Source organism: Taeniopygia guttata, chromosome 11 (genome assembly GCF_048771995.1).
Source record: "Taeniopygia guttata chromosome 11, bTaeGut7.mat, whole genome shotgun sequence".
Classification (NCBI taxonomy): domain Eukaryota; kingdom Metazoa; phylum Chordata; class Aves; order Passeriformes; family Estrildidae; genus Taeniopygia; species Taeniopygia guttata.
In genome coordinates, this window is record NC_133036.1 from 5,854,616 (window position 1) to 5,865,396 (window position 10,781).

Genomic DNA, 10,781 nt, shown 5'->3' on the forward strand with positions numbered 1-10,781 from the left:
TGGCATGCTCTACAAGCTTTTTTCCAGCGTGCCCAGGAAAGCAAGAGCAGCAGGTACATTCCTCCTTTCCTCCCTCCGTCTGCCATGCTTTGAAACACTTCTAACCACACTGCAAAGCCAGTGATTAATTCCTGGATGGGATCCAGCAATGACTGCAAGTATTTTGGATTCACCTGCTTGCACCTGAGGGTGTGTGGAAGACTTTTAAAAGCAGAGTGTCTCCCTTTCAGCTGGGGTGGACAGGGAGTGCTCTGACTCTGTGGCTTTGTGTCTATCCCTGTCCTGTCACACAAACTGCACTCAGACTCCAGCACTTACAGCAGCTCTGCTGCTGCTTCAACTGCTCCTGGCACCTCTTCAAAGGCTTTAAATCCCTTCAGCCAGGCTGGTTCTCTCCACCTAAAAAGCTGCAGATCCATGCTGGGAGTTTTGCTAGCAGTCTGCCCCTCTCAGTCAGCTCTGGACAGCCACAGGAGCATTAGAAGGAGCAGCACAGGAGGAGAGGGCTTGGAAAGGCTGGAGAGACTCTGATGGAGCCACCCTCCCTTAATCAGAGGCGAGATACCTCAACCTGAGCCTCACCAAGGGGAAGAGAAGAGGAAAAGTCAAGCTAGGCACTGAGCTGAGCACATGCACTGTAATTTCTGGAGAGGTGTCAGTGGTGCCAGGACTCCCTTGGGATGATTTTAAAAGAATGAGATAAGAACTGCGAGGCTGAGCCTATCTCAAACTGAGCCCAGCACAGCCCTGCTGGCACTGCAATATCTGTGCCTCAGCTTGATGCCCCACATCTCTGAGCTATGCTTGGCTTCACAGTAGCCAAGGTTAAGCCATTTTTATTTTTACTCACTCTACTTTCTTCAGCTTTTCCATTCTGGAAAACAGGTCCATCACCCTCTTCACCTCTGGATCCTGTATCCGATTGCCCTGCAAGCTGCACAGGATTCATTTGCATTAGTATCCCAAGGAAGAAATGGTTGATTTGATGGCCATTGCCACAACACACTCACTTTATTTCCTCAAGATGGGGGCACTGTGATGCAGCCTGGACCAAGTTAGTCATCCCCTGAGCTGTGATGGTCCCGCCTGTCAGCCTGGAAAGAGAAAGGATCACTCAAACCAAGCAAAGGGAGGACTAGGATCCCCTGCAGCACATGGCAAGCCTGTCTCAGACCCATGCCTGCACCATGTGCCCAGCATACAGACACTGAGGCAGCAGCCTGGCTCTGCCACCTGCACCCAACTTCCTACTCCTTTTCCAGCAGGGCAACACAACCCTGCTCTTGATGCCAGCATAAAACAAGAGCCACGTGTGTCTGTGCTGCTCTGTGCAGCACTGTTACCCTCATACCCTGCACAGAGCAGATCAGCCTGGGGTGAGCCAAAGCCACGGAACACACAAGAAGGGAGAAGGCAATGGTGTTATAAGCAGACTTACTTTAGTTTCTTCAGGTTCCTCATTCCTTGTAAGCCCTTTGAAAGAGCAGCAGCAAAGTCATCACCACATCTCCTGCTGCGAAAGCTAAAATGTGAAGAAAAGGGAGAAAAAGATAAACACACCAAAAGTTGATATTCTCATTTGCTTGCAGGATTCACCCTTCCTTCGTATTGAAAAGAAATGCCTATCATCTTCCCTCTTATCTAATGCATTAACTACCCTGTTGTTCACCTTAATCAAAATGGAAAAACAAACAAAAATAAAGCCAGAATGGATTTATCACCTTATTGTCCTCCAATCACTCATAAATGCATTATTTCATACATCTCTGCAGTACTGGAGTTATGCTGTTCCGATCAAATTTTCTCACATCATCTCTCTCTCTGTTCTAGAACAAACTTGAGGTTTGACCTTCCAATCCCTTAGCCCTTCTCCCCACCCAGCAGCTCACAGCACTCACTGTACCTCAAGTGTTCCACATTTTTACAGCCAGCCAGAACCTCCAAACAGTCTGTGTCCACAAGACATCCTGCGAAATCCAAACAAATCAAATCCTGGCCCGAGTTTATGACAAAAACCAAAGCCGACATGTCCAGTGTTGTCAGTCTGAAGTTTTTAAACTCATACTTGAAATTCAGCAGGCTCCCAACGTGCTGGGCTACTTCGAGGTTTTGTGTTTCAAAGGTGCAGTGGCAGAGCTCAAGGACCTTAGGCCCTGACAGATGAGTGGCTGCCAGTTTCCTGAGGGACTGCAGGATCACATCCTGCTTTTCCTGCACCCAAGCTTCATCTTGCTCTGCCAGCAGCATGAGGAATGTTCTACACTCTCTTGACGACAAGCCTGAGAGAAATATGTGAAAACTCTCCACAAATTCGGTCTTTGTCTCATTCTTTAAAGTCCACTTTGACTTCAAGAAGAATTTCTTCTTCAGGTAGTTCTTGTCCACTCTCCTACTCACCATGAGACACAGTGCTGCAAAAAACTCCTGCAAGCTCAAGTGCACAAAGGCATAGCCAACCTCTGGGCAAGTGCCACTCGTCTTCACCTCAAAGACAGTCAGCAATCCATGCAAGGAAGCAAATTCCTTCACATCCTCAGGAATATCACTAACATAAAACACAAGTTTCTTCTCTTCCAGGCCTCTCAGTGCAAGATCAAACAGACCCAAAATGGCCTTTTTGTTACAATTCAGCTGAGTCTCTTCATCACCTGTACAGTCTCCTCGTTGCTTGTTCAGGAAGATGAGAAACATTTTGATATAAAACTGTGTCATAGTCTGAGGAAGCTCCACACTCATCTGCTGTTTGAGGAACAAATACTCCAAGCAGATGCACACAATGTTACACAGAGCAGGGATGAAGCACATGCTGAGGAGTTTGGTGTTGTTTTTCACGTGAGCAATAGCTCGTTCTCTGAATGAATGCTGACAAAAATAGTGGCTAACATATTCCTCCACCTTCTCATGGTCAAATCCCCCAATTTCTGCCAACACACCTACTGTATATAATAAGAAGTTGGGTAACCTCTTAGGTCGGCTGGTGACCAACACTGTGCAACCAGGCAGGAGGTTCCCATGACAGAGGTCTGCAAAGAGCTGGGATATGGACATAGGGGAGGTAAGAGCTGTGCCTCTCTTAGAGGAGGATGACATGTCCATGTTAGCTGCAAACTCATCCAGGCCATCAAAGATGATCAGTGTCTGCTGGGCATTCTCCAGGAGGGCCTGGAACACCGCATGAGGGCTGTCCTCTGGCTGAAGGAACATGTCAAACAAAAGCTCCTGCAGGGTCAATTTTCCTTTTAACAAGTTCAGCTGCCGAAACTCAAACAAGAAAGTGAAGAGAAACTGAGGTAGGACACCTTCTGCCCATTTCTGACAAATCCTGTGCATTAGCCTGGTCTTGCCTATCCCTGGTTTACCAAACAAAAAGATCACCTTGGTCGTGTGCGACGGGGCCTCGCTACAGAGCAGATCTGACACTTTCACAGCTGTATCTGCACATTCCTCTGCCTCAGGAGCACCTGCCATGTCCTCTCGGGGTTTCTCTGTTCTCTCTTTTAAGCGAGGGGCTTTGCTCTGATGAATGACAACGTTGACAAAGGCTTGGTTGAAAGGCAGTGGCTGTGTTTGCTCCTGTGCTTCTGCTGCTCTCCTGCTTCCGTATCTCTGGAGGACAGAATTGATGAGGAGATGCCGGTACTTCACAAATGCATCTAAGAGAGAAAACAACAGAGGGGCTATGAGGATGGAAAAGTTAGTTGTGAGTCACAACATATCCAAAATACTACCACTTATAGGCAGAGAAACAGCAGCCCTGATCAGAGGTTGCTGGGTAGAAATGACAAATTTTGAACTCCTGAAAATAACCTAGAACTCTTCCTAATTTTTCACAGGGGCCGAAGAAAAACAACATTCAGGAAAAAGATGAGACAGCTTTATATGAAAACTAAATCTTACTATCTCTAAGATGAGAATTGGGTATGTGTGTATTATGCATATTATTCCCTGTTCACTCGCTCCCTCTTCGCCTGTGCTGGCCTCTTAATGCTGGAAGTTGATTTCCTGGGTGTTTCTGCAATGACATTAAATAGGTCCTTTCCTCAGAGGGAAGCCCAGCACAGCTTCTGGAATATCCACATACCCAATCGTCGCTGTTTGGCGTCTTTGTCACTCCCAGAGCTGCTGCAGCGGCGGCGGCGAGCAGACCCTGAAAATGGAAAGGTCAGAACCACGTCAAAAGAGCATTTTGAATGGCAGCATGTTAAAGCTGGGCAAGACTCTCCAGCAAAGCATTTGGGGAGCTGAAGAGGAAAAACTGGACAGATAAGGCTGTTTGTAAACTCAGGCTGTGATTACAGAATTGCTTCTTCTGAGATGTGTCACAAGCACCTCACTGGTGAGTCTGTTTGAGGGCTGGATGATGCACCTGCCTCACTTTGAACAGAGGAACTGCTTTGATATCCTGGGGAACCTGGCAGAGAATATCTGTTTCTGGGGGATGCAGAGCCCACAGATTCCCAGGGCTGTTTATGGTGGGTAATTTCGTGGCTTTTCATGGTGGACTGTCAGATGGAAAGAATGGACAGAGCTGAGAGAGGCACGTGTCTTTCTTAACTGGTCTTAGTAACTTCCAGAACTATTTTCAAATTTCCATTCCACCAGCACCTGGCGAGATGGACTCACTAGGACACACAGCAGTAGGCAGCAGTCTGAATGCAGACCAAAGGTGGCTTTTTTCTCCCTGTTTTCAACATCTTAAACCTGCACATGACACACATGACAGACATGTGACATTTGCAGTACTGTGACTCAGAAGTCTCTGAGCATAAAACAGAGGCAAAAGTGTCTCTTCATGATCTGCATCAGCTAGGAAAGTCTCAGTTCCAAATGCACTCCTGAAGAAAACCTTACTATCTGTTCTCTTAAGCTCCTATTCTGACGACTCTGGAGTGGTTTCTGTTTGATCAACACCTGAATAATTTTTCTGCTCTTCCTTTAAAATCCAAACCAACTTTTTCCACCTACCAATGAGCTGACCACCATATAAGTGCAAAAAGCATGGGTTTGTTAGTGGGTGGGAGATTCCCACAGAGAAACTAAAATAAGTGAGTTCCTTAGCAGGGGACCAGCAAGGCTTTTCTGAAATTCAGGGAGAGAAAACAAAACAGGAGAGGTTCACGTGCAAATCACCAAGAAGAGAACAATGAAATGTCAAGTTGCAGTGGCTTCTCCACACCTTGCCAGTGCTGAGGGTCAATACCTGGGACATTTGGAGCCTGCCCAGGCCGTGAGCAGAGAAGAAAAACTCCAAGAGTACAGTGGCCAGGGTCTGTTCCAGCCTTACCTGTTGGCACAGATGGCTGGGCTCTCGTGTCTGTGCCTGATTCTTCTGGCTGGCTGAAGTTACCTAAAGGAGTTGAATGTGAATTAATTTTGGTTAATATGAGCATTCTGCTCTTGAAATTTGGAGTGTGGCTGGCCAGAGACAAAGGACAGGTATCTTGCAACACAGACCGTGGCACAAACCAAGGCTCAGTATAAGGGATGCAAACATCCAGGTTCAAGGGTCTCCATCTGATCTTTTCCTTCCAGATTACTCTACAGTACAGTTAGTTTCACTTTCAAGGCAGGAGAAAAACAACTTTACTCTCTGGTACAAACAAACTTGGAGTTTGGGCAGCTGTGGCTGATCTAAAACCACACTGTGGCCCAAAAGGGAAGCCCTACTTTCCCTGCAAAGAAGGCTTTTCTGTGAATAAACCACTGGCTGAGTTGGCAGCCCAGTCAAGGGCCTTTTCTGACTCACTGTATAGCTCATAGGTGCCACAAAACCCCCTCAGCATAACCAGAAGCAATTCACCTTCAGAAGGATTAGTGATGCTCAGCTGTTACTACAAAAGCTAAACCACTATAAGCCAGCTCCAAAACCTTAAGAGACATCTTCTTTTATGATATGTCACAGTATCAAAAGGCTGAAAACTGTTTCAGCTTCAGTCCTCAGAGAAATCCCCCACCAGCCCATGTTCCCTGATGGTTGTCTGGTCTTCGCCCTGTTTCATCTCAGCCAAAAGAGCTGCTGCTGCACTTTGGTTACAAAGGTTGCATCCACACAAATAATGCAAATAATGAGTTACTGCGAGCAGAATGTGACAGTGCTGTTGAGAAGGACTCATCCTGTAAGACTTCCTGCGGAAGAGAATTAATCACCAGATAAAGCAACCCACTAAAGGAGAGGCACAGCTTATCTGGTTCCACAAGTCATCACAAAGAGGTGTGCACACTGTGTAGGTTGCAAAGTAACACACACTCACAGATCAAGGTCCTTATGGATCACCTCATGTGCTCTAAAACCCCTGCCTCTGCTAACGAAGAATATGGAGAAGTGGTTTTGTGTGGTTACTCGAAGACTTCTGTGTTCCTTGCCTTTCTGAATCAGGAAAGTTTTAAAAATAACAATTAAAAGTCCACAGAACAAAGAGATTGGAGCATTTCTTCCTTCAAATAAATCTATCCAAAAATTGCATCTCAGCTTTATTGGAGTTGGGGGCTTACAATTTTTATTGTTTTAATCTGTTAATGTCATCTGTTAATTAATCTGTTAATTTTACATCAGATTGCATTTCTAAGCCAGAAGTTGTGCTTCCAAGAAAAACAAGGCCATGCAACTGAGGGCACTGGTGGTCCCACTGCCTAGACTGGGTGATGGTAATGGGTGGCCAAGCTTTGGCTGTGTTTGGTCAGGGGAAATCGGCCTGATCTCTCTTACCTTCTCCCGCAGAGCTCATGAGCAGGACCTCCAGATCCAGGGGCAGGTCATACTCCATGCAGACAGACTGTGCAAAGTGCTTCCAGGCAGCAGGACCAGCCTCCTCCAGCAGGTCCAGGAGCACTGAGATTTTTTCCCTGGGGTTGGTGCTGTCCCCCAGGCTGCTCAGGGCTGCCTCGGGGACGAAGCGCCGGGCAGTCGAGAGCAGCCAGTCGGGGCAGTGAGTGAGGAACTCCACCAGCTGGGGACGGGCTCTGGCCACGGCTGCTGGCAGGTCTAGGTCATCATTCTGAAATGGGGGCTAGAGGGATGCAGACAAAGGGCAGCAGTGGGCACAGGAGCAAGAGGTGTTCACCCACACAGCCCTGCAGGGCTTGATCTGGTTTTTTACCCCTTGGCCTAACCTAGAATTTCTTGCTTTTGCTCCTGAGTTCAGAGTAGAGATCTGAGCCCAGTCATGAGGGTGCAAGAATGGCAGTCCTTGTCTGCACAGTGCCTGACAGCAGGACTGTGAAGGACAGGGCCAATCTCTCTGGCACCAGCCAAGGAGAAGCTGTTGACATCTGTATTGCTGCAGCGGCCATCTGCCAAATAACCCAGGCATCATTCACAAGTACCAGGACCTCTGGGAAGGTCAGGGATGTTTTTGTTAATGTTCAAGAATGCTTACACGAGGCAAGGTTTTCTGCTTCTCATAACACCCTACCAACAAACAGGCTGGGGATGCACAAGGAGTTGGGAGTGAACACAGCCAGCACAGCTGACTTCAACTGGTCATATGGCATCATGCTCAGAACATAAGGATGGGGTAAGAAGGAGAAAGGCAGGGAGTTAGAGTGATGATGTTTGTCTCCTAGATCACTATCACTACATGTGATAGAGCCCTGTTTTCCTGGAGATGCCAGAACACCTGCTTGCCCATGAGAAGCTGTCAATGAATTCCTTGTTTTTCTTTCCTTTGTGTGTGCAGCTTTAGCTTTACTTATTCAGCTGCATCTCAGTTCACAAGTTTGTGCAGGACCCCCTGCATAAAGGGCTCAGGTGACTGTTCTTGATGCTCATTTTGTGGGCATGAGCAACCCATTTCTGCTTTGGTGACAATGTCACCTCCATCCCTCTTCCTTCCCACAAAGCCACACACATGATCTCTTATCTCTTACCTGCATTGTGTAATCAGTCTCCTTTCACTTGTCAAGTGCAAAGGTGGCTTCTGCTCCATATTCTGACAGAGAATCGATCTGCTAGAGGCAGTCTCAGAACACAGACACACCCCAACATGTGGGACATGCCTCACTTGGTACAGATGCCTGGGGATAACAAGAACAGAGCTTGATGTAGACATGCCAGGCCATGGCAATTATGTGGGTCATAAACCTGGGAGCTCTGCCTTTGATCCAAGGGTCACCTGTGATGCTTTTTGTCTCTTCTCACTCAAAGCAGCAGCGACCACAGTTTTGACATTTGTTTGATTCACTCCTGGTCTCATGAAAATGCAGGACTGAGCCTTGTGCCCTGGAATGCGAGTGAAGATGGCTTTAGAGGAACATTTTGTGGGAATCACAGCTTTCCTGGTGTTACTGCCTGAGTTGAGCTGGGCTATGCCACTCTGCTGCTGTCAGAGGAAGCTGACTCAGAAGCAGCAGCATCTTGCTCAAGTCAGGCAGTCACTCACACCAAAAACACTGTGAAAAGCTGATCCTCTGAGACTGCACAGCTCTCACAAAGGAGTTTCAAGTGTAGGGGGCTGAAAAAGCCCCCAGTGCCAGCTTCCCACCTCTCAGCAGAAAGGGTGAAGGGAAATTTCAGCCTGCTCTGCACCTGGCAGTAGCTGGTGTCCTACCACAGGGAAAGGGAAGAGGGAAGCAATCACCGTCCGATCAACAAGAACAGACAACAACAGACTCAATAAAGCCATACTAAATGCATACATAAATGAATAAAATCAGCCCTCAGTGCCAATAAGACTGAAAGGCATTCAGGCAAAGAGTAAACTCATACAATCAATTCATGTTTAAGATGAAAACAACATGGAAAAGTTGGATGAAAGCTCAGCCACACTGCACAGTTCCTGTACTACTGCTCTTCCCAAGAATGATCGGCAGTTACGTTCAGTACAATACCTCTGATCCCAAAAGGAAGAACAAAAACCTCCCAAGAAAAGCCAGAAAACTTTTGAGTCTTGATGCTTATCCTTCAAATGCAAACCCATCTTTAACAAAATTTGCAGAACTTAATCTCCTCAACTTGGCACTTTCACTGCTCCCAGACACAAAAAAAATTAAACTGAAATGTGAAACTCCTTGTTGCAAATCTACCAACTTCTTTCCTGCCCTGAGGGCACAGAGTACTTACCAGAAGCCCAGAAACAGAGTACCAGCACCAAAACCAGTGTGGGGGTCACCAAACACCAAAGCTGGAGAACAATATCCACTGCCTTGATTTCCCCACGTGCTAACTCACCACTGTCCCCAGGCACAAAGTCCTTCCGTGCCTTTTAGGACCTAATGAACAAAAGATTGAGCAAAATGAAAGTAAAACCAGTGGAAATTCCCCAACTGAAATGTATCTGCAGTAAAAATAGAGAAATTAGCAAAAATATCCAATCAGAACAGAGGAAGAGTAACATCGAAGCCTAAAATCTATAACTAGGTGATAATTTAGGTAACGTATTGGAGAAAGTAGTCCGAAGAAATGGTACGTTGGGCAAGAAACAATAGTTGCTGGATTTAATAGTTAGTGGCATAAACTCATTTGGTTTTGGTTAAGGCACTTGCAATGGGAATATTTCTACTCCCATGTATAAATCCGATTATTCTGGTACACGGGAAAATATTTAATTACCTCTTCCATTATCTGTAAGAGGAAAAAACAAGTTGCTTTTCCTTTGGAATAAGGACAAGGTTTAAGTGATAATGTAGCAGATGTGAATGATTAGATAAAATATCCCATGTCCAGCTAGAGCTGTGTTTGCAGAAATCTTCAGATCTAATCGGATGGGCTGCAACAAACAATGGATTGGTATTAATATTGCTGTGAAAGCCAGGGAAGCTGCATTGGAAAACCGGATGGGGGCCTGTAGCTGAGTCCCAGAGAAGGCACTGTGCTATAATTCACTTATCAGAGGAACAAATTACCCATATCCAGCAACACCCGTGTCTCCGGACAGAAACACTGACTCTGACTCGAGTATGGTGCAGCGATTGAGGGGAGATCTGAAGAGTGAGGTGGATGGAGAGGGTGAAGGTGCCACCTGCCAGGCTCTGCCCCACTTTGCCACCTCCCGGCCCACCTTGTGCCTGGGAGCACAAATCACCAATTCGGCTAAAGTTTGGACTGGAAGACCTCGGCGGTGTTTCCCAGCGCTCACGATTCCCTTCTCTACCCCGGCTTTTCACACAAGACACGACCATCTCAGGGCTGGGGGGCAAAGAGCCAGAGCTCCCTCCGCAAGCCCGGCTGGGTTCCCATCCCCGGGCTCCCGGGCGATGTCCCCGCTCCCCGCGCTCACCTGCCCCGCTGTGCTCACCTGCCCCGCCGCACTCACCTGCCCCGCCGCGCTCACCTGCCCCGCCGGTGCTCACCTGCCCCGCCGTGCTCACCTGCCCCGCCGGTGCTCACCTGCCCCGCCGCACTCACCTGCCCCGCCGCGCTCCCGGACAGCGCCGCGCCGAAAGCGAAAGCGGCGGAGCGGCTCTGCCGGGAAAACACGTGGGGCTGGCCCGGGTGGCGGAGAGCCAGCTCGGCATCCCCGGGAGGCAGCGAGGTTTCGCTGCTCCCTCCCGGAATCGTTCCGTGCGGTGAAACCCTCTAACACCATCGAGATCAGTAACAGCGCTGCTGTGCTCTCCGCCAAACCGCGCACCAGGTGCCGCTCCTTCAGAGCAGCGCCGGGATGGAGATTTCACCTCTGCCCACTTCTGCTGAAGGCTTTTCCCTAATATCCAACCTAAATCTCGCCTGTTGTAACTTGAGGGAGCTTGCTCTTGTTCTGCCACTTGCTACCTGAGAGAAAAGACAGACAGAGCCCCAGCTGGCTCCACCCTCCTTTCAGGGACTTGCAGAGTGGCAAGGTCCT

General features: G+C 48.0%; 1 protein-coding gene across 6 annotated transcripts in view; it reads right to left on the minus strand.

Moving 5' to 3' along the window:
- NLRC5 (NLR family CARD domain containing 5) overlaps window positions 1–10,295 on the minus strand; it is a 33,552-nt gene extending 23,257 nt beyond the window's left edge. Inside the window, exons 1-11 of one of the 6 annotated variants that reach the window (XM_072934575.1) lie at window positions 9,548–10,281; window positions 9,059–9,207; window positions 8,112–8,218; window positions 7,867–8,013; window positions 6,707–7,007; window positions 5,285–5,347; window positions 4,082–4,147; window positions 1,904–3,653; window positions 1,439–1,522; window positions 1,011–1,094; window positions 851–934 (exon numbers count right to left, since the gene is read on the minus strand). In XM_072934575.1, coding sequence (XP_072790676.1) covers window positions 851–934; window positions 1,011–1,094; window positions 1,439–1,522; window positions 1,904–3,653; window positions 4,082–4,147; window positions 5,285–5,347; window positions 6,707–7,007; window positions 7,867–7,872 — 2,438 coding nt within the window. In that variant the 5' untranslated portion in view covers window positions 7,873–8,013; window positions 8,112–8,218; window positions 9,059–9,207; window positions 9,548–10,281. Of the gene's footprint in view, window positions 1–850; window positions 935–1,010; window positions 1,095–1,438; window positions 1,523–1,903; window positions 3,654–4,081; window positions 4,148–5,284; window positions 5,348–6,706; window positions 7,008–7,866; window positions 8,014–8,111; window positions 8,219–9,058 lie in introns of all 6 variants that reach the window. The other 5 variants (XM_072934578.1, XM_072934577.1, XM_072934574.1 and 2 more) reach the window with 5 other exon arrangements.
- Between the last annotated feature and the right edge of the window lie 486 nt (window positions 10,296–10,781).